Source organism: Podarcis cretensis, assembly GCF_951804945.1.
Source record: "Podarcis cretensis genome assembly, chromosome: Z".
NCBI classification, from domain to species: domain Eukaryota; kingdom Metazoa; phylum Chordata; class Lepidosauria; order Squamata; family Lacertidae; genus Podarcis; species Podarcis cretensis.
Genome location: NC_137184.1, coordinates 386,428 through 409,009, shown reverse-complemented (window position 1 = coordinate 409,009; position 22,582 = coordinate 386,428). Strand labels below are relative to the sequence as shown.

At 44.9% G+C, this 22,582-nt stretch overlaps 1 protein-coding gene across 3 annotated transcripts in view; it reads left to right on the top strand.

Annotated features, from left to right (window-relative positions):
* The window catches only part of NEK6 (NIMA related kinase 6), a 95,182-nt gene that overhangs the window by 70,308 nt on the left and 2,292 nt on the right, over positions 1-22,582 (top strand). For all 3 annotated transcript variants that reach the window (XM_079962203.1, XM_079962202.1, XM_079962204.1), the window contains 2 exons: positions 13,289-13,383; positions 18,752-18,865. In XM_079962203.1, the coding sequence (XP_079818329.1) occupies positions 13,289-13,383; positions 18,752-18,865 (209 nt within the window). The remainder of the gene's footprint in view (positions 1-13,288; positions 13,384-18,751; positions 18,866-22,582) is intronic.

Here is a 22,582-nt window from a genome sequence, read left to right as displayed (position 1 = left end):
TGTGACTCTTCTTTCAGATAGTGGCGAGGGGGATGCAACTCAGAAATTGTACTGCTTCGTATTAAGGTTTTTGTGCATTATTCATAAAGCCACAGATACCTATTTGGTTCATACTGTATAACTTTAGAAGACTTAATTTATTGGCTATCAAGGATTTGCTGTTTTCAGTTACCTGCTTCCACGTATCCTGTGCAAACTCACCTGAGGTGCAGTATGACCGCCTTGAGACGACAATACAGTGGTACCTCGGTTTAAGAACGATTCGGTTTACAAACTCCGCAAAAGCAGAAGTAGTCTTAGTTTGCAAACTTTACCTGGGTCTAAGAACAGAATCCGAACGGTGGAAGGGCACCGGCGGCGGGAGGCCTCGTTAGGGAAAGCGCACCTCAGTTTTAAGAAGGGTTTCAGTTTAAGAATTTGTAAACCGAGGTACCACTGTGTGAAGGAACATATTGAGGTAACAATATGAAACCAAGGAAGGATGAAACTTCTATGCCTCTTTTTATTCCATTTTTCTTGTTTCTTCATTATTTTTATCCACTCCAAACTTGTAGAATGATGTGGACTTTGTATATCCTTCAGCATTGATCAGACTTCCAGTGCGTCCTTATTTGACACCAGCAAATGTAAACTCCTTGACACTTTGTATTAGTTAGTTAGTTAACATTCTATCCCTTCTCTCTGAGGCTAGCAAGGAGCTGAGGCTAGCAAGCACATCTCTGATGAAATAATACAATTAGAAATAATTTTTTAAAAAATGTTTAAATTTATTTATGATAAATGTAGCATTTATTATCAACATCTGGCTGTTTTGTATTGAAGGTTTTTTACAGGATGCAGTTGATGTCCACTTTCCCTTTTGGTTCCTGGCATCTAGTTCACAAGCTGTCCATTTGGCCTTACTGATTTGCGTTATCTAACTTGCTTGTATTGAACGTGTGTTTCTGAGATTGCAAGGTTGCATGCCATTGCAGCACTGTGGGAGAAGAAGTATGGTCTTTGGTTGCTATGGAAAGTATGCCTGGGTGCTCTTGTGAATTCAACAGAAAATGGCAAGGATGCTGTCTTAGTGGTATATGTGTGGTCAGGCTGGGCCACACCAATGAATTTCTCCCTTTCAGAACAACTTAAAATTGCATTAGATGTGGTAAAAAATAGGATCCTTTTATCTCATTTGCTACGCTTAGAATAATGAAATTAAGACTTTGGACCAGGCAGTCATGAGGAAGGCAGGAGACCAGTGTCAGTGCTTTTAATGGAGCACTTGCTGAAGCCTCTCTCTTCCTCCTTGGCAATGACTAGGCTGCCCTTCTGGAGAAACAGTCTCCGAGCAGCAAAATTAGAGTGCTGGAATGCCAAAGGATCCTGAGTTTGGTCTTGCACCGAAGCGCAAGTCTGTTTTGCAGCCAGAGAAATGTTTCATTTGAAAATCAAAACAACCCCTTGAAGTTCAACTCATCTTCCTTCACTTTACTATTTTTATTTGCTCCACAGTAGCACAACCTCGGGTTTAGTTTAATCTGGAAATCTACATTTTGATAGACATTAGGAAATGCATATGCACAGCGACTCTGCTTGCAATACTGGAATTTTTCCCCTATTTCAGTGTTGCCCTGGCAACCGTCCTAAACTCTAATATCTAAGGCTGCTGACCCATGAATTGAGTGCAGGGCTTATGCAAATAGATTCACCTATTTTTCCTCCCTTTGTATTTGCTAACATCAGACTGGCATAAAAGGGCATTAGGCAGTACCACAACTTGTCTGACAGGTGTACTCCTGGCTCTGGCAGCACAGACGCCTCCATGTCAGAAATGGAAGCCATAATTAGAGCAAGGAACAGAATGAACGTCAAACGAATTACCCAGCAGCAGATCATATTTGTCAGGAAGGATTGCATACATAAAAATTAAGTGACAGTACATGCCGGGGTAATGAAAGAAAAATGAAAGATTTGCCCATACGCTCCTCGCCAGATACAAGCGAATGTCTCGGCTGTGCACGACAAATTACACGGCTGGATTTCGAGGCTCCTATTTCTTCACCACAAGTCTGCATTCATAAAGCAAGACAGGGGTGAGGCCCACTTAAATAAATACCTGACAGCAGGCTGGCAGAATAAACTTAGGTGCACATCATTCCACATGTTGAGTCCTTAATGCTAGTAAACCCCAAACCTTATTCAAACATGGGAAGGGAACGTGTCGGTCTCACTGGGAAAATTGTGATATTGTCTCATCACAAGCAGTTAGAAAATCCTTAGCAAAGTCTAGGCAGTGTTCTACAGATGCTCCCCCTTTGACCATCTGCCTTTTGCTGTTGGAAGGTGAGATGTTCTCCTTCATATGTCAGGATTGCCCAGTTCAGCTGTAGTTCAGTGTATGCACTTAACGGTTTGCTGGGAGATACTTGACTTGCAAGTTCTTCCAGGAAATAATTGTGGGATATGGGGACCATGTAATACAGTGACCAGCTATAGAAGCTTTCCAAACTAAGGATTTCATACATTTAGTTGCCTACTCTTCTCACAGCTTGTGTTTATTCTTTACCAGGAACATTTAATTACTATACATTCAGACTTGCACAGGGGGGCACCTGGATTTTCATGGGATGCTGTTAGAATAGCTTACGAGTAACTATGTTAGCATTGCAACCCAGTGTTGAAATATACAATGAGTTGTCACTTTTATGAAATTACTATGTGAGGCACAGTCCACAGCTGCATTTTTTAAAGAGTCTTTTTTCAATAATGACATTCTTTCTTTGTTTTGAGGAAACCTGATGTATGGCCTTATTTCCCAAATGGCAGAAACTGCTCTCATGCCACAGATACCTTACAGGATTTGGTCTTGTGTATTTACTCTCTTAGAGGACAACTTTTGTATTGGTGGTGTAGAAAACTGCAGAGATGTGGGATTGGGGAAATGATGTGTGGTCAAGAGAGTCTTGGTAACACAACATAGACCAAGGGCCTCTCTAGTCCAGCATTTTGCTCTCCTGGCAGTCAACCAGATGTCCATGCGAAGCCTGCAAGCTAATGGTCGTAGCACACCGCCCATTCGTGTTCCCCAGCAGCTGCTATTCAGACTGTCTGATACTGGAAGTAATATGCAGCCATTGATAGCCGATGGGCAGCAGATGGAATCTGTACAGTATTATTAACCAGTGGGTGGGGCTGGACAGCATCATCACAGACTGCTTGTGGACTTCCTAGAAGCACCTGGCTAGTCAGTGCTGGAAGCGAGACCCTGGATTAGGGGCACACACCCACATTGATCTGATCCAGACTTATGCCCCTTAGGTTTTGTTTCTATTTCTGTCCAAAGAGAACATCAAGGTGTAAACATCCTGTTGCTCCTCATGCCAGACCAACTTTGTACTGAAGGGGCCTCTTTGTCGGTGCATCAGCCCACATGTGTGAATGGCGGTTCTGTGTAGTGAAGCCACCCTTGTGCCATTAGCGTTTGGGCTGAGGGCAGGAGGAACCAAGGCTTCTCCGTCCTGTATTTAGGAACACAGGAAGCAGTCTTATGCCAAGTCAGGTGATTGTTCCATCTAGTGCAGTCATAGAATCATAGAATCATAGAATCCTAGAGTTGGAAGAGACCACAAGGGCCATCGAGTCCAACCCCCTGCCAAGCAGGAAACACCATCAGAGCACTCCTGACATATGGTTGCCAAGCCTCTGCTTAAAGACCTCCAAAGAAGGAGACTCCACCACACTCCTCGGCAGCATATTCCACTGTCGAACAGCTCTTACTGTCAGGAAGTTCTTCCTAATGTTTAGGTGGAATCTTCTTTCTTGTAGTTTGGATCCATTGCTCTGTGTCCGCTTCCCTGGAGCAGCAGAAAATAACCTTTCTCCCTCCTCTATGTGACATCCTTTTATATATTTGAACATGGCTATCATATCACCCCTTGACCTCCTCTTCTCCAGGCTAAACATGCCCAGCTCCCTTAGCCGTTCCTCATAAGGCATCGTTTCTAGGCCTTTGACCATTTTGGTTGCCCTCCTCTGGACACGTTCCGGTTTGTCAGTGTCCTTCTTGAACTGTGGTGCCCAGAACTGGACACAGTACTCCTCCAGGTGAGGTCTGACCAGAGCAGAATCCAGTGGCACTAGTCTTGACATTGCTAACCGGCAACCGTTCTCCAGGGCTGCAGGCAGGAGTCTTTTTTTTCAGCCTGGCCTGAAGGTGCTGGTAATTGTACCTGGGATTTCCTGCTTGCAAGGTGGGTGCTCAGCCACTGAGCTGAACTCCTGGCTTCCAATCAGCAAAATACATTTTGAATAGTCTTGACAGAGAATCCGCTATGCTTGTTCTGTACAATTCAGCCATGTCACAGGAGTTAAGAGGTAATGTCTTTTTAAAGAAAAAATAAATATTAATGGTTTACCAGAATAGATGAATTGTAAAATATTAATTTACTAAAATATTTTGACACAGTCCTATTTTGTAGACAATTTTAAAAGTACCAGATTATTTACAGTAGGGAGGTGAAAAAATGGGAAGATTTTCTTTTTGCAACATACGCCTCAAGAAACTTATTTTTCCAATTTATACCTGAAGTAAACTGAGTGTTGCTGAAGAAGCAGCGCTCCTCATAAGAAGCAGGCCACGTGTCTTATGTGCCTGGAGAAGAATGTTCAGGCTTAAATGACCCTGAATGTCGCTCTCTAGCTTTGGAGTTATATCATAACTGAACCGAGATGCAAGTGACACTCTAAAACTCAGTATTCCTAAAAAAATAGTTGTTTTGAATGGCTGGAGCTTTGCAGCAGTTAGGCATCTTCTGAAGGGAGCATTCTTTGCCTTTTTCATACGTCATGAACATGCTTCAGAACTTGCAGGGTTTGTCTTGATAGGAGCAGAGCATCTTTGGAACTCACTGCTGCCTTAAGCAGCTTTGCCCCTTCAAGGCCCTCTTGTATCTTGGTTTGAAACTGGGGAAGGTCAGAATTTAGGGCTGCCTTAGGGTGGTGATTCCTGGGGAGAACTTACATTTTTTGCATGATGGTAGATAACAGTTGATTTAAATTATTATTATTATTATTATTATTATTATTATTATTAATTTATTTTATTAATGTTTTAGTCATATATATATATATATATATATGCATGGTTTTAAAACAGAATTTAATGCAAATATATAATTGAATTGAATTAAAATTGAATTTATTATTTATTTACAACTGTTTTTCTTGAGAAAGAAAAAGCCATTTTGGCTTGATATTATTAGAGGCTGAGGACTAGCGGCATCCACTGATTCCCTGAATGATCTTTCACTCCGTTTTTATGTCTAGTAACTATCTGATCTCTGCAATTGGCTCACAGTCAATAGTCTAATTATTTTTTTAAAAAAAAGTTTCTATAGTTTTTGCAATAAATTAGCATGCATTTCTAATCAGTAAGTTTTTGTCTAATTAATAAACAGGGTTTTAGAATTCTAAATCAGCATTTTTGTGATCTAATAGCATATAGTATAATAATAATTTTTACAGCGTGGGAAAATGAGCACTCATCTCCTGCTCCTCAGCCTGCTTATATATTTGGAGCTAATGCTGTGGTTTAAACAATCAGCAAGAGTAGGGAAAAGCACTTCTAAATTTTGAGTGTATCCGTTCAAAGGAAGCAAACATCAAATTGATGTTCTTTTTACAGAAGTCATTTGAAGCCACATCTCTTCATGCATGTTTCATGTCTGGACCTCTGTGTCAGCATTTAGTTTCTATGTGGATAGGTGTTTGAAAATGAAGTTGCATAGTGTAAGTAGTAGCTCCCCTTTTTGTGCAAACTGTAAAGTAGGTCAGCTATACTGTTCCCATCTTGCAACAGGAAGCCTGAGACCATCTTACTGGCCCCAGTGAGTCCATAGCAGAGACGTGTGTATTGAACCCAAGTCTCTTGTCTGGCTATCCACATGGCTGCCTATCATTTTATTGCCCATTAAAGTACATAAAGCATAAATATGGCTCTCCAGCCCTAGACATTTTATTTATTAAATCTATGAACAACCCTTTTTGCCCAAATTGGGCCTTCACAATAGCTTATGAATAGCTATGGAAGAAATTGAAAATGCATGGGCTAATTATCTAAAAACTAAATTAGCTATGTGTATGGCAGTCTTTCGTGTGGCCGAATGGATTGTAAATCTTTACTTATTTATGTTGTGGCATGTGGAGTGTGCCAGTGGAACAGAAAAAACACCAGACAGTTCCAGGTAGAGTCACTTCCTTTACTGAGAGTATAGTGCAGATCCACAGCTTGTAGGCATGCAGTTGTATGTTGCACAATTCTTCCAGCAGCTCACAGTCTCCTTGCCAGGTTCCAACAGGCTAGGCTCCGGCCAAGGGCAGGAGGGACCAAGAGCAAACTGACTTCAAGCCAATGCTTTTTTTCTAAAAAAAAACTAGGGGTACTCTCATTTTGACTCAAGAAAATCACTATTTTATAGTTCAAAGCGGGGAAAATAAATACAGTAATTGGACAAAAGTACAAAGAACATGCATTACCTCATATTACACAGCTGGCAGTAACTTCCACATCGGTATGAGGTTGTGGGCACTAACATCTTCCCCATTCCTGTGCTTGCTGTTGTGCCATCTTTTGTTTTTACAGAGGTCATCATTAACTTTACACTTCTTTGGTGGCTGTGATAATGAAAAATACTCATTTTCCTATTCAGATTTAAATACTGCCCCTCAACGAGGCCAAACTTTCATCAGTAAAACATCACACATCCACATTCCACACTGCTTCACACATTAAATGCCCGCTTCCGTCTGAGACTCAGGAAACACTGGGAAAGGAAATGAAGCCACCATGATTGGGGGGGGGGGCAGTGGAACTGATGATTCAGTTGCTGGAGAAGAAACTTAGCATTTTAAAATTTTCGTTTCTTCTCCTGTTAGATTCACAAAACATTTAGGGATATGCGTACCCCTGTATTCCCCCCCGAAAAAGCACTGCTTCAAGCACAAGTAACCATGCTTTAGATTGTGCTGAGTCACTCTCACACGCTTAACTAGTCGCAGGTACAGGAGAAAGACACCCAGGTGAACCAGCACACCCTTATACATTAGCAATTTATTCATCTTATTTAATTAAATTTATAAACTACTTGATTGTACAAAACTTCAACATGATTTACAAAGAGAATAAAAGAATAAAATTATCAGCAAAAACTTTAAAACAAATATTTAAAACATTTTAAAAAAAATGTGATCAGAAGAACTGCAAACAAAACATGCATCAACATTTACATATCTAGGTAGACTTACCTAAACAAAAATGTTTTCAGCAGGTGCTGGAAAGAGTACAGTGAAGGCACCTGCCTGATGTCAACAGGCAGGGAGTTCCAAAGGGTGGCTATTGCCACACTAAAAAACTGTGTCTCACAAATGTGGAACACGTCTTGTATGGCACCTGTATCAGCAACAGCTCCACAGATCAAAGTGGTTGAGTGCAGCATACGTGGTTGAGTGCAATCTGAAAGGCAAACTGGCCCCAATGTGTTAAGGTCTTTCTATGCTAAGAGCAACACCTGGTAACGAACCGGCAGCCAGTGCAGCATTCTTTGCTGACTGCAACTTCCTCATGAAGCGCAAGGGAAGCTCCACATAGAGCGCATTGCAGTAATCCAGTCTTGAAGTAACCAGTGCATTAACTATTGTAGCCAGACTTTCCCAGTCCAGGAATGTCCATAGCTTCATACCAATTGCACTTGGTAAAAGGCACTTCTAGCCTCTGAGGCTACCTGAGCCCCCAGTGACAAAGGTGGATGCAGAAGCTCCCCAAAACTGTGAGCCTGCTCCTTCAGGGCAAGCGCCACCCCATCGGCTCTGCATGCAGAAAAGGCTCCAGGTTCAATTCATGGCAGCCTTTCCAGGTGGGTCTGGGATCGTTCTCTGCCTGAAGCCGTGGACAGCCACTGCCAATCAGTGCGGATGATGCTGTGCTAGATGGGCCAGTAGCCTAACCTGGTGTATGGCCTATGTCCCTAGAGTCCAGCCATGCCCAGAGCATGCAGCAGCGGGGGCTTCTTATGCTCCTGTGAAGTTTCCCCTCTCAGCCTGGGAGGATTGATGGTAAAGCTCTGATTGCACACCAGCCCTGCATACATGGCATAACCCATAAAAGGTGCTTTCAGCAGCCCAGCCCATAGTAGCCACCTGTCCCTCAAAAGAACCCATACATGAAATCTGACAGCTGGCTCCCAGGTCTTCATCCCAAGCCTTCTCGTTCCATAGGCTGTTCTTCCACCCCCAGGATCCTTGTCTTCTCTGCCATGGAAACTTTCTGGTTAATAGCCTCTGATTAGCCTCCTCTTGTCAAATTGGCTGATGTGATGCGTTGCTGAGTCCTGGCTGATTAAATCGGAAGTCTTGTGCACTTTCCTGGAAGATGCTCATTACAAGAGATCCCCACTTAATGCTGGACAGGCCAGGAAGACAATTGGGCTTGTCAGTCTTTTATCTTGGCATTTATTTAAAAAATAATACATTTTCCCTTCTCCTTCTTTTGTTGTTTTTTTTTTAATAATATTTATTAAAAATTTTCCAGAATAAAAAGGAAAGATAGCAAGAAAGAAAGAAAAAACAAATATGATTTACACTTGGTTTCAGTGGCATCTTTCCCGGAATTCCCCCCCCCCCCCTCTTGTATTCCATTTCCCTTAAATTGATTCCACAGATTCTTACCCCAAATTTTAAAACCTTATTTATAATTTTAAATAACCCATTTATTCCAAATTAATTTATCTTATTTATCTTAATGAACCATTTCTCCTTATATTTTATATAATTCCCTAAGATCGACCCCATTTCCCTTCCACGAATTCCCCTATTTTCAAACAACAAACATGAAAAAAGAAAAGAAAGAAATAATATATAATTTTACAGCCTTTGGATTCCAAATCTCTCCCCCCCCCCCCCATTCCCCGGTTCCAATCCCCAAAGTTCATCCATTGTCTACTGCCAGCCTGGTGTATCCACGTCTATATCTCAACTCCACTTTGCCGTCTTTTGATAGCTTTTAATTTCAGAAAGTCCAATCTCGAAAAAACTCTCAGAAAAAGTCATTGTTCTTCCATCCAGACCTCTATGTTTAAGAGTCTAACTTAAATTCTATTTCTTGGTCCTTTTAAAGTCTGGATGTTCCAAATACTCCGGCTTCAAATTTGGTCCAGCTCTTATTCCTCAGGTTGCTTTTTCCTGTTCTGCTGCAGAAACCTTCTAATTCAGAAACTTCTTGTTCTCCACAGAGGCTTTTGTTATTCAGGAACATAACTTGCGTCAAGTCCCTTCCTTTCTTCAATAGATAAATCCATTGTCTCCTTTAGTATAGAAACCTCTGTAGACAAAATAATGCTTCGTTTTTGCAGCTTTCCCAAGAGATAACAGATCCTGCTCAAATTCATAGTATTTTTCCACTTGCTGCTACTGTTGCAATGTCCCAGCCTCCCTCTAGAGGGAATATGGTAACTTAATTTCTTTCAAAATCAGACCCAAAAGTCAAATAACTTGTTGCCTTTATTTCCAATAATTTATGTCCAAATTGTAACAAATCTAACCAGCAAAGCCATCGTAACAAAGTTCTCTTTTATTTTCCTGCTTTGACAGCTACTTTGACAGCTGTCAAAGTTTCTGTGTCTCTTCACCAGTCTCTCATAGCGGATCGTTCCCGGTTCCCGGGGGGGGTTGCATTTTAGTTCCCACAAATCAGTCTTCTCCTCCAGCACAATTATTGTAATTTCCCTTCGTGAAGTTAAAATTTTTTTTCAGGTAAACAAGTTCATCTCTCGATCTTAGTTGTCACATCCTTGCGTTGAGCCATCTACAACGGGGGGGGCGGGGGGCGGACTTCCTTTTTGCACTCCCCCCGCTCGCTCCAAATTCAAAGATCAAATTTCCCTTTTAAGTCCAATCAATTTACTCACGGGTTGTTCCTTTTAGTCCAAATCCGAAATTTTCAAAGAAGAAGTCGTTGCTCTCCGCCGAATGGCATGCGGCTTCGCTGGGCAGGGGAAGCATTGGACTCACAGCACCACACTCCCCCCCCCCCCGTCACCCGCTCCGCAGCCTTTAAAAAGGCTCCTTCGCGGGTCGGGGGGGCCGCAAACGGTGCCCGCCGAGTCACCAAGTCCATGGGCATCTCCGCCCATGGTTTTTGAGGGTCCCCGCGTCGCCAGCGCGGCAGGACCCGACCCCTACCCAGCCGACTCCCTCCGGAGCTCGGAGGGAGTCCGCCATTCGGCGATGGCGCCGACCCGGAAGTCTCCCTTCTCCTTCTTTTCAAGCTCAGAGATCTGCCTGTTCATTTCTTTGCTGACAGCACCACCACCACCACCCCGATAGGCAGGTGCCCAGGGTAGTCTTAGCAGGCCAGGGTGACAAACAGGCTGTTCCACAGACCTACTTCCCGTAATAGTACAGTTTAATGTGCAGAAAGCAAATTAGGAATATGGCGCACTCACCCGTAACATAAACACTGTCGTTCTGCTTTGATTGAATGTCGTTTTCAGGCATTATTTGGAATGACAATTTTATATTGAACAAAGGATTGCACAACTGCAGAATGCAAAGCAGCAACTTTCCAAGTCTCCTCAAAAGGACTCTGTGGTGACCCAAGACTTTGTGTTCTGATTTCATGAATGCCAGAGGCTCTGCCTTTGCCCCCAGAGTGCTCTGGACTCCCCAAGGTTTGGGTAGGTGTGTGTGTTTCCTCACACACATTTTCTCGCTCCCACTGTTGTGCACAGGTTCACTCAGGGCTCAGTGCCTTTGAGCGTGTGCAGAGCTACTTCACTCAGGATACCGCAGGAAAGGGTTATAGAATGTGCGTCTTCTGGATAACAAAATCTGGTATTTAGTGGACCCATCTCCATCCTCTCCTTCAAAAGTAAGCACTCCCATGAATGTGAGAGTCCTGCTGGGCCAAGGCTACTTTAATTTCAGTACAGAAAAATGTACCTAGTAGGGCTTGAAAATAGGAGGGGACAGGAAAGTGAGTAGGTTTTATGGATAGAGTGGTAAACCTCCATCGAGGAGGCCAAGAATCAAGGGTCTTCTTCACTGCCTGTGGGTGGTGTTAAGCAGATCATTCTCAGCCTCTTAAGAATTTTTGTGGATATGAATAAGAGGATGACTGTAAGATCAGCACAATAAGAAAAAGTGCTACATACACAGTTAATGCTTAGTATTTTGGAGCCATTGGGAATGTTCAGTATTAGTCATGCTGGGTATCCAGGTTCAGAAGAGACCTTGGGTGTTGCCTTCTGGAGAGGCTTCAGATAATCCATTTCTACTGCAGCAGTTGACTTTAACTTTTTCAGTTTTAGAAACCATCAGGTTGGGAGGGGGGACCTGTGGCCCCCTAGATGTTGCTGCACACCCATCATACCTGCCTATTGAGTATGCTTACTGAACCTGATGGGAGTTGTCGTCCAACAACACATGGAGAGCAATGATTAGAGCATGATTAAATGATCTAATATAATGCATTTTGGAAGGAGACAGCAAAATAGTCATTGATTATATGCTTCCCTTTCCTGAAGTGTGCGGTTAAGAACCTAGCCAGACAAGGATTTCAAAAGCCAGCACCCAGCCTTGCCTCCTCTTAGTATTCTGCTGTCCTGATGTGTGTCTCCCTGTGTAGTTCATTAAAAGAGGTGCTAGCTAATGAGCGCGCACACACACACACACCAAATCCGGCTTCTGCGCCGCTGCACAGTCAGAGCAGACCTGGGTCAAGGGCTCAGATGAAGTAGACCTCGACTGAGTATTTTATCTCACTTGAAATGCTGGTGTGGGCACAGGAGGGAGAAATGGAGGCAGGCATGTTAAACAGTGTGGCTTTTCCTTTTCCTAAAGGCTGCTCTTCACAAGGAATGAGCCTCCCTCTTTGTTGACCCAATTCCCAACCAGAAGAGATGCTCCTTAAAATCACACAACTTTGTACTGAGACTAGGATATTGATAATTGGTTCCTAGCCGCTGTCAAAGGCAAAAGCCCAGTAGCAGGCAGCTGGAGGAGAAAGCCCTTGTTCCTCTATTACTTTAGTATATTCCAGCTGTCCAGAGGAGCCAGCGAGCTTAGCTTGGTATATTTCTCCTCTGTACTCCAGGCTGGGTTTTGGTGGTCTTGGAGCTCACACTGATCTGGTATCTCCTGTGTTTCCAGTATCAAATGTCTTGCTGCACTGCACTTGTCAAATCCTTGAGAGTTTTTACTGCACTCTGACTGCCTATGTTATAAGAGGTGGGGCTAACTGAGGCTATCATGCTTTGCCTGAAGCAGTGGCAATGTCCCCTCTTTAATGGGCTTAAACTTTGAACTGCTCCCTGCTGTGTCAGTCCTTAATTGTTCTGAACTGCAGGCTCCCAAGAATGGCAGGAGTGAGTGGTTTGGTGCAGGGACACCAAAGGAGGATTTCAAAAAGACCAAAATGGCCAGTTCTGTTGCTTTATAAAGAAAGGTGTAAGCTTACACCACCATGTGCAGAGCCTCACTGCCTTTACAGATGTGTGTCCACACCCAAGCAACCATTCATACAGCCTTTATGCACAAAGCAGTATACATCATTTTGCCCAGAACCCCTTATTACACCTGAGTGGCGGCTGTGCAAAGCTTCTCCCCGCTCCGGCCCTAGAGCCCAGCATCCCAAGGCTGACAGGTAAGCATAGCATCAAAGCTAGCCAATTAACATATATCAAACCAAGTGAATATAAAACATACATGAGCTCATTCTTGCAACAATTACTAATTAGTTTGGGGTTATCTTAACTAGGAAGATGGCATTTGCAGGCCTTCCAGAGCATTTGACCTCTGGTTCAACATGCGATTCCAATGCTGTTCATGCTACAGATGGACAATGGGCAGATCTGGAACAAATTTTTTGGGGGGCCAAATCCCTGAACCCATTGTCACCTTTGGCTTTGGATTAATGAGGACCGGAGAAGCCATTTTAATCTCTGCTTTTGTCCTCAACAGTCTGGCAGAGAGATCTTCTATTTAATGGCCAATAGAGGCTGCTAACTTTTAGCAGTTGTGTTGCTGAATGTGGTCAGTAGGAAAAGGTGACCTTTGGTTTTGAGATGGAGTCTTCCTCAGAGTATGTGTTTTTCTTAATATATCCATGTTTTCATTTCCTAGTCTTTAATTTCTTTAATGTCAAGTATCCTGTTGCTCCCACAGCTTCTGGTCCGTTAGTTTGCTTACAGATCATCGCACAAATGGTGCTCTCTCTTCAGAGAGTGATCTCTCTTTCTGGGCTTGTCTCTTGCAGTGGGAACACCCTACTATATGTCCCCAGAAAGGATACATGAAAATGGCTATAATTTTAAATCGGACATCTGGTCCTTGGGCTGCTTATTGTATGAGGTAAGTATCACTTTCATGTTTATGCACAGTGTGGAAAAATGGAAATAAGTGGCACATGAATAGTTCAGAGAATAAAACTTGCCTTCCATTCTGAATATCACGAATTAGTAGACTGTTGGATGAGTACAGACCTGGGGAAATGCCAAATTTTGAGGAGTCCATACAGTGCCTAGGATTGCTGGATCTTGACCAAAGAAGGCAAGAATCAAGGACAAAGTCAGATTCCTGTTTTGCAAATCATTAATTACATTGCCCAAAAATTTGGTTCTGACACAGAGTTTAAATTCATGCTGTTTAGTTTGTGTGATAGTGAGTTTCAGAAACTTAAACTGCTTGCATCTTTGGTTTGGTCACAGAGGATTCATGCTCCATCCATACTTAGCATATTACTTAGTCCTGGGCTGTTCTCAAAATACCCTGTTGCAACTGTGCCGCTGGTATAAAAGTGTAACTTGTTTTAACCTATAATTGTCAACGTGAGTACCATAGACGTTTTGAAGGAAGTTATGTATGATTTGTGATGTGGTCTGAGAGCTGCAATGCTCAAGCAACCGGTGGTGTTGAAAGTGCATGTCTGACCCTGAACTTGAGCATTGATGGCAAGGGCAGAGGAACATCCCAGGGGGTTGCCTCTTGGGTGCTCTTCTGAAGCTTCCTGTGCATCAATGTGAGCTGCTTTTAAAACTCAGTGAGAGACTTGGTGCCAAGAGCCCTGGAAGAGCAAGCTGCTTGGGAACCCCGGGGTCTGCCTGCCTGCAGATCATGGTCAGGGTAGCCTGTAGGGTATTACTTTGGAAGGTAGAGTTCCAGTGGTCCTTGCGTTGTGTTGTGTTTGTATTGGCATCAGCCAATGACAGAATGAATTGCAATAGTTTTGCCTTTAAAACAACAACAACCTAGAGAGGAGGGGAAACAGTCTCAGTTAGGAACTCAGGTGCTGCTGACTCTGCATTGAGGTCCAAGGGCAGATGAGAAAGACCTAAGAAGACCCATTTCCCCAGAGGACAGTCTTCCTTGCTGGGTTTTGAGCTGAAGAATCTCAAAAATACTGGGTGCAGGAGGCCGTCCTAAGTCAGATAAGAGCCGTGGGGATAGTGCTGTTCCTTCGCGGGGGGGGGGGGGTGTGCTTGGCTCACAAGGTGTAATGAGATGCTTGTTGGACCAGGCAGTGTGCTGTTGTTGGGGTTTCAGGTCTGAGTCATCCAGCAGCTCAATAGGTGCTGATTAATTTGTTGGCAGTGTGCAAAAGCACCATGCAGGGTCCATCAAGAGGGAGAGAGAAATATCGGTGTGGAGAAGTCAATAAATGAAATCAATGAGATGCCGTGGTAGGGATTGAGTAGCCTTTGAGAGAGCAGCACAGCGTGACTCGTAACAGCCCTCTGCTCCTCTTGCAAGAGCTCTGCTGCCACTGACTTTGAAGTCGTGGGTGATGGGAGGGATTTCCCTTAAAACAGACCTAATCAAGGCAAGCCATCCAGTTGCTCCTGATGTGTCCAGAGTGAGCCCTCAAGCAGAGGCCCTGGTGCACGTCCTGGTGTGTCCTGCTCAGTATCATTAGGATGGGCAAGATGAAATGAAAATGCTTTCCTCTCCGTACTGCCATCGTTAGCAGTTGTTAGAACTATAGCACTAGGTGGGAGTGTGTTTTTGTGTCTACGGTTGCTTGAGTGTCTTCTACTGTGGAAAGCACAGCAGTGTGACAGTCTCTAAAATTATCCCCCTTCCCCAGTATTGTTAACTCTGAAAGGAAGAACCCCCACAGCCGGTCTCTGCCATTCCCACCAGTGGAACTGCAACCTTTGTGGCTCACTCTTCTGGGAAAGCCACAGTCACAGGTGACACTGCTCTCCCCCAGGTGGCCCTATCCTTGGTGTGCCTGAAAAAGACCTTCCAGCGATTATGTTTGTCTCAGAAACAGCATGAGAAGAGGTTTGGCTCCCTCAGAGCGTTTTTTGTCTTTCCCCACATTTGTTACCTTCCATAAATGGTGGCAGCTTGTAATTAAGTCAGGCTCTCTAGTCAGGCCTTGATCACATTTAGGTCAGCAACCAGGAAGAGTGTTCCTTATTTCTGTGTGTATATATTAGTATATTAATTCATAATTGCCTGCTTTTCCGTGACTCAGGCCCAAGTCAGTTCTAAGCCAGCCATGGCACTTCCAGCTGTAATCTTGAAGTTTCAGTTCAGCGGAGATAAGCGTATCTGCAGATATTGTTCCAAGGAAGCATCTTTGCAAATGTGGCCAGCCCTGAACAAGCCCCGTCCTGCCCACTGCTTAGTGGCAGTGGAGGCCACCAAAGATGTCAGTGTCAATACTCTGTTCTCATCCTCATGCCTCCGCTCTTGCTTTGTTAAAAATAGGGAAAGCAGCGGTGGACTGGGTGGAAGAAGCTTTCTCTGTGCTTTTTGTTTTTGATTATGTTGTGCAGATAAACTGGGGGAATTTTGTCTCCAAGTAGCCTAGAGGCACACATGCCAGTTGGAATTCACTTTAACATTATTTGGGCTGGTGTGTGTGTGTGTGTGTGTGTGTGTGTGTGTGTGTGTGTGTGAAGCCAGATAATGCCACTTAAACTTGACATTTACAATCTCACATTGATTTATATTAAATCTTATCAAAATAGTGGGAAGGCTTCACCATCTCCTGGGGATCTGTCATCAAGATAACTTGCAAGGGATAAAAATAAGTTCTCCTTCTCCTGTAAATAGCTGCAAGCAATGGCTTTAGCAGTTCTAACAAGATAATCAATTTAAACACAGGGAGCAATTTTTATTTTCTTAGACCAGTCGTAGAGCATGGTGGTCAGTTTGAAACGGGGATCCAGCCATTCCACTGCAATTGTTCTAATCCAGATGTCAAAACGAAGCCTTCAAATGCATCTAAGCCACAGACCTCAGCCAGCCACCTTGGCCATTCCAGTCACAGGAGTGAGGGGGCCTCTTGCTCAGTGCCTCAGACAGGCTGCCCTTGTCCGTAGATGACAAGAATGGGGGAACAGGGCTCTGGCTAGCACTGCTGGGAGTCTTACCGTTGTGTTTTCAGATTTGCCACTGCAGCCATCTCTCAGGATACGATCTGGGGATTTGGTGCAGGCCCCTGTGTGGGCAAAGGAGTCTTGAATAGCCACCCTGCGCTGGAGGGGTTGGAGAGCTGCCTGTGTTCAGTGGGTCTCAGTGGCGTCAATGGCTGACTCCCCATTCCCAACACATCCCTGGGGTGGGTGCCTCCCCCCCCCCCACACACATGGAAGGGTGTATGAAGCAGAACTGAGGCCCGTGACTAAAGCTGTGCTGTTGGGGAAACAAAGTTTTAATATCACGGAAATCCAGTTTGATTTGGGCACCTTTTCTTAATGGATAAATCAAGGGACCTCTACCTCACTGCCAAATTTCTAAACTGCCCAAATGGATATTGGTAATTTGTCTGTGTTCTCTATCAGTATTGTTTATAAAAGTAATAAATGGGTGAGAAGTGCCTTGGAGTAACTTCTCTCCCCCCCCCCCTCACTGCATTAGAAACAACAACCACAACAACAACAACAGCAACAGCAACCACCTTTGCTGGGAGATTGCTGATTGCCTTCCAAGAGGCAGATTTCTTTAGGTCGCTACCCCCTGTGCATGATAATGAGCAAAAGACTTAACACTTTTCAAATAGACCCTCCCTATTAAAATAGTGGCTCAGAGCTGAGGCTCCGCAAACACAAATAAAAAGAAGTGGTGGCTTTGCCGATCTGCCGCAGCTTGCGGCAAAATGGTCTTTAAAAGATCTTCTAACCAGAGTAGATAATATCCACAATTATCCAATAGTGCTTCATTAGGAGGAGGATTATTTCATTGTGGAGGGGCAGCTTGTGACAGCGAGAGTGACAGGGAGCCCTTGAATAGCATTATGGATTAATAAGCAGCTGGGGCTCCATGGGGGCCGCATGCTGAGGGGACGCCGCTCTCGCTTGCCGAGCCTCTGTGCCACTCGCTGGCGGCACTCGCTTTGAAGACCAACCTTATTAGAGGCGGATGTAAATGGGGAGCGGGGTGTGTGTGTCTTTGGCTCTTTTCCTGGAGATGGAGGCGAGGGGGGCTGGCCTTATGCTTCTGCTGAGCGTGTTGTTGGGGGCACGTTGTGTGTGTGTGTGTGTGTGTGTGTGTGTGTGTGTGTGTGTTTGCTTGCTCCCATGCCTGAAGAGGAAAAGGTATCTGGGGTGCACAGGGGCATCTTATTGCTGCTTTTGTACTTCCGTGAAGTTGAGCAAACGGAGCTGCTTTTCTGTCCTGCTGAAGTTCAGGTCAACTTCTAGAATTTACATATTTCTTTGGGTTGGGAAAGAGTTTCAAATAGGAAGCAGGATTTGACTGAAGAGAGATGGGGCTGTATGTAATGCTAGTCCTACTCAGAGTTGACCTATTGAAGTTGATGAGCATGGTTAACTTGGATTCATCAATTCCAGTGGGTTGACTCTTGAGTAGGGCTTAGTTGGATGCAACCCATTATTTGTTTGCTTGTTTGCTTGTTTGTTTGTTTTGAAAGGCCCTTTCATGCCATTAGCCTTGTTGCTTGAGTCTTCTGCATGTGTTTACAGTCAGTCATACTGCTTGTTTTTAGTGGTTGGGTTTGTGAAAGAAAGAAGCAACCGCAGAATTTTTTTAAGCTGCTGAGGGTGAATTAACAAAATATCCAGCTGGATTATCCTCTGCCATCTCTGAAGTTATAAATTGCTTTGAATGTATAAGGGCTGCGCGATTGGCTGTCCAGCAGACACTTTCAATGCTGCCTCACATTTCTGCAAAGCCTGCATAAAATTTTTCCCGTGTGCAGGGCAAGTGTCTCTTCTGCAACCAAATGGACCAAAAAAGTGACAGGGCTGTTACGTAAGAAGTTGGATCTCTCTGTACAGTAAACAAGGTTATAATTTGCCCTTTGAATGAAGCAAACAGAAAATGTTTCCATCAGTATGAAGCATGAGTCTTTACCATTGGCAGAAAAGTTTGCACTTGCTCTTCTCAGGCCAAACCTGTGGCTCAGAGATACTTGCAGAGGGGCTGCAGATCCAGCTCTCTGAAGAGGGGGCAGCTGCTGGAGGCGGATGGCATCTGGTGGAGCATGAGCTGCCCCACCAGGATGCAATGGCCCATCCCAATGCAATGCGGGGGAGTAGCCAAGGACACCTCAAGAAGTTCATTTGCAATGGTCCTTAGAACCTCCTGGAAGAGCCACCCGTTTATTGGCAAGTTTCCAAGTTGTGCTTGTGGAAATGGTCACAACCAACTTGGTCACAACTGCCAAGCAGCAGACCCGTGCGAACTTCAGTTGGTCCCCCCTGAACATTTCTCCTGTATTACTTATTTTCCAATATTTTCTTTCTAGATGGCAGCTCTCCAGAGTCCCTTCTATGGCGATAAAATGAACCTGTTTTCGCTCTGCCAAAAGATAGAGCAGTGTGATTACCCCCCTCTTCCAACCGAACATTATTCTGACAAGGTGAGTAGCTTCAGCTGTACGCTCTCTTGGGCCCTGAATGGAAGGAACACGCACACACAAAGACACACATGGCAGGGAGCTCAAGAGTGGAGCATCTTCAGGCAACTGCCTTGGCACATCCTCAAAGCCTTTTCAGAAGGGGGAAATGCCTTCCTGCTTACACAGCTGCATATTCAGAAACTTTTTCTAATCAGGAACCATAAAGCAGCAAGTGTGATGCTCACGGAAAGCAGAGCAGTGCTGAGGCAGCAGGATGGGCAGCACCGTGATGCCTAAAGCTTGGTTTTCCTTCTCCAGTGCACAGCATCGTGTGACTGGGCCCAAATGTGCTGCAAGTTGCCCCCTGGCATCTGCTAAAAACGGGCCTGTCAAATGCTGGACCAAGTACAGCCCTCAGGGGATCTCAGCATAAGCTTCGAGCTTCATCATTTGTGAAATGCAGTGTTTTAAGAACGAATGGAAGGAGCACCTGGTGGGAGAGAGTGGTCGACAGTGTTCCTTCCTGCCAATTTTCCAGATGCATACCTAGGGTCCCTTGCACCCTTGGCAAGGAGCTGTATTGGCACCCACACATCGAAAAAAATCGCTTTCCTGCAATAGCCACATTAGAAATTACTACGTTTTATGCAGCCCAAGTACTTGAAGTGTCCAGTAGGAGGTAAAAAAATCCACAGGCCTTTATATTGCAGTGCAAGGAGGATAGGAAGCTTCTCTGTTGTTTCATCTCACCACAACAGCAGCAGTGCATTGCCACACACATATTCGCCATACATTCTGCAGTCCGATCGGTGATTGTGCTGCCAGCACATGTGCGCCTCTGCAGCTTTTAAACAAATATATTAACCCTTTGGAGTTGGAAAGCAAGTGATGAGATCAGGGCAGATGAAAGACCCAAGTGCGCTTTCAGAAGTCTGCTGCCTCCCGCACACCAGTAGCTTCTGTAGTCTTGATTTTAAGGAAATGTGAACCTGCTTGTTTGGTAATGGAAGTGGGGGTGGGCATAAATGCCAGAGAAGGGGCACAAGGAACAAGCTCTGAATTTAACACACACACACACACACACACACACACACACACACACACAACTTAAGGGGAGCAAGGTGACCAGTATTCCAGCAAGTTTTTTTCTCTGAATTCAGTGTGTAAAAAGCAGATCACCATGAATGCACTGGGATCTTATGTATAAGTTGCTGAGAGTTTGATGTGGAGGCGTGGGGGGGGGGGATGAGTTGTGTCAGCCTTTGCACCAGGAGCAGGCAGTCTTGAGCATTCCAATCAGCTTCTTGCAAAATTTGCCTTTCCTTGCACCGCTTCTCTTGGCTGCTAAGTCCGGAGCATTGCTTAGCTGGAAGGGCAGAGTGTGCCTGAGCAGAGTTTCCAGTAGGCAAGGAGAGGTGGTTCCAGTGCTGTGTCCTCCTCTTCAGAATAGAAGGAACATCAGTATGCACATTAGCCCAGGTCTTGTACGGTGTCCAAGTTGTAGGCTGTGGCATTTTTTGGCACAGAGTTTCCACCCCGGCTGCATATGGCAACTGAGGAAACTGGTCATGCACATCCCTTTCCATACTGGAAGGCTTATGCTAAATGACCCTGGCTGCTGCTGGTCCTACTTTGGACAAGTGCCTGCATTTCCTCTCCCCTTCCTGATGCGCAGGAGTGTTGATGCAGCCATGCCGGCCCCTCCTGGCAACTTTCTGGCTGCTTGAGCACGATTCCTTCTTGCAGACCACTCCTGTGGCCCAGCCAGGTTCATTGTCTTTCCCTTCGCCTTGCTGCTGCTCCAGCTTCTTGGAATCTGCCTTCTGGCAGCAGGAATTAGTGCAAGTTGACAGATGTGTTTCCTGTCTTTCCAATTACTATCGGTTTGCCTCCCTCTGGCAGTGCTAAAGAGAGTGTGCAGTCTAGTGATACAATTCAGCGTGAGGAGGATGGTTGAGAGCTCAAATAAAAGTGGCAGGTCCCAGAGAACTCCGTTCCAGATGGTGCATTTGCATGCAACAGGCCAGCACACTGGGTGAATTGCCGTTGTGTGAAACTGTACCAGTACACACACACACACACACACACACACACACACACACATCCCACACACATTCCTAGCCATGTGAGTAAACATTTAGTCTCTGGAGTATTGAGTTGGCACTCCATAATGATTCATTCTGTGTGGGTCAGGAAAATGCTTCATGGGGGGGAGTCTGTGCTGTGAAGTTGTGGTGCCTTGCTGAAGAAGAGGCAGAGGAGACTGGGAAGTGATATTTGGCGGTGGCTATAGGGTATTGTCTTTGCGAGGGGCAGTGATGCAGGTGGCCTCCCTTTCAGGAGAGACATTGGATGAGCAGAGCAGAACAAGACAAGGCAGCCCTGTCTGGAGTGGCTCCTTAATTCCTGACAAAACGCCTTCCGTGTCCAGCAGTGTCTCCCTTCCTAGTTACAAGAATGGCTTCCTCTGAGGACATGCGGACAGGGTGGGGGGGTGGGCTTGGTTATTCTCTTTCAGTAGTGTAGAAACACTCATGACTGGTTTGCATTTGACAAAAGTACAGAAGGTGATCTGCAACCATCAGAAACCATCTTCAATTCACCCTCTTGCTGCCTGGAAACCGCTTTTTTTTACTCCTGTGAGGATCTCCGCCTGATGCACGGGACCTGATTGTGGGATGGTCAGGCTTTTAATTACCATTAAAATAACTGATTCTATTGCTACTGGCAGGATGGAAGAAGATCAGAGGCTCAAGGCTCTCTCTCTCTCTCTCTCTCTCTCTCTCTCTCTCTCTCTCTCTCTCTCTTTCTTTCTTTCTTTCTTTCTTTCTTTCCCTCTCCCTCTCCCTCTCCCTCTCCCTCTCCCTCTCCCTCTCCCTCTTTTGCCATAGGGTGTCTAATCTGCTTTCAGGGGCTGTGCAATTAAAAGCTCATCTTTCAAATGCAAAATGAAAAGGGGTGGGGACTGGAGCTGTTTTCTACACTTGCTGTATTATACAGCAGTGTTAAGAGGGTCACTGTCAGGCTATCCAGTCTGATTCAGCCTTTGCCAACTTGGTGCCCTCCAGATGTCTTGAACTGCAACTCTCATCAGTCCCAGCCAGCATAGCCTGGCTCTAAGCTAACAGGCAAAAAGCTTTGATATAGGGAGGAGCGCCTGCAAGAGCAATTCCTTCTCCTGTGCTCTACACAGCCTCCACCGCCAGGGACTGGCTCAGTGAGATTATCTGTAGACTTCTCCATCTACCCTGTCCTCTGGTATGTAAGTGAGATGTCTATGTGAGATTCCATTAGGCTTCTTCACCCTCCTGAATGATTCCTTCTGCATGGTAATTCATTCTCACCTTCAGGTGGGTTTCACTGCCTGGTGCCTTCTAAGTCTACAGTTGTCACCATCCTTGGCCATTGGCATTGTTGGTTGGTTGGGATTCCATCAGCATCGGGGGGGGGGGGGGTGCTGCTCTGAGTTTGGCATATACCCAGCTATTCCAGTTGTACATACAGGAAGGTTAGCTAAATATTCATTAGGTCCTGGCTCGGCTTCCTCTCGAGCCAGAACCTCAACATGTCATTCTCTTCACCACCAAACACAGAACATTAACAGTATGGCAATTATTGCTAATGAGGGCTTTCACATTGACCTCCCTCTGTAGATATATACTTCTTGCATCAGATACTTTCCAATATTGTCAACTACTGCAAGACCTGAATGCCTGAGCCATTTTCTGATGGTATGCC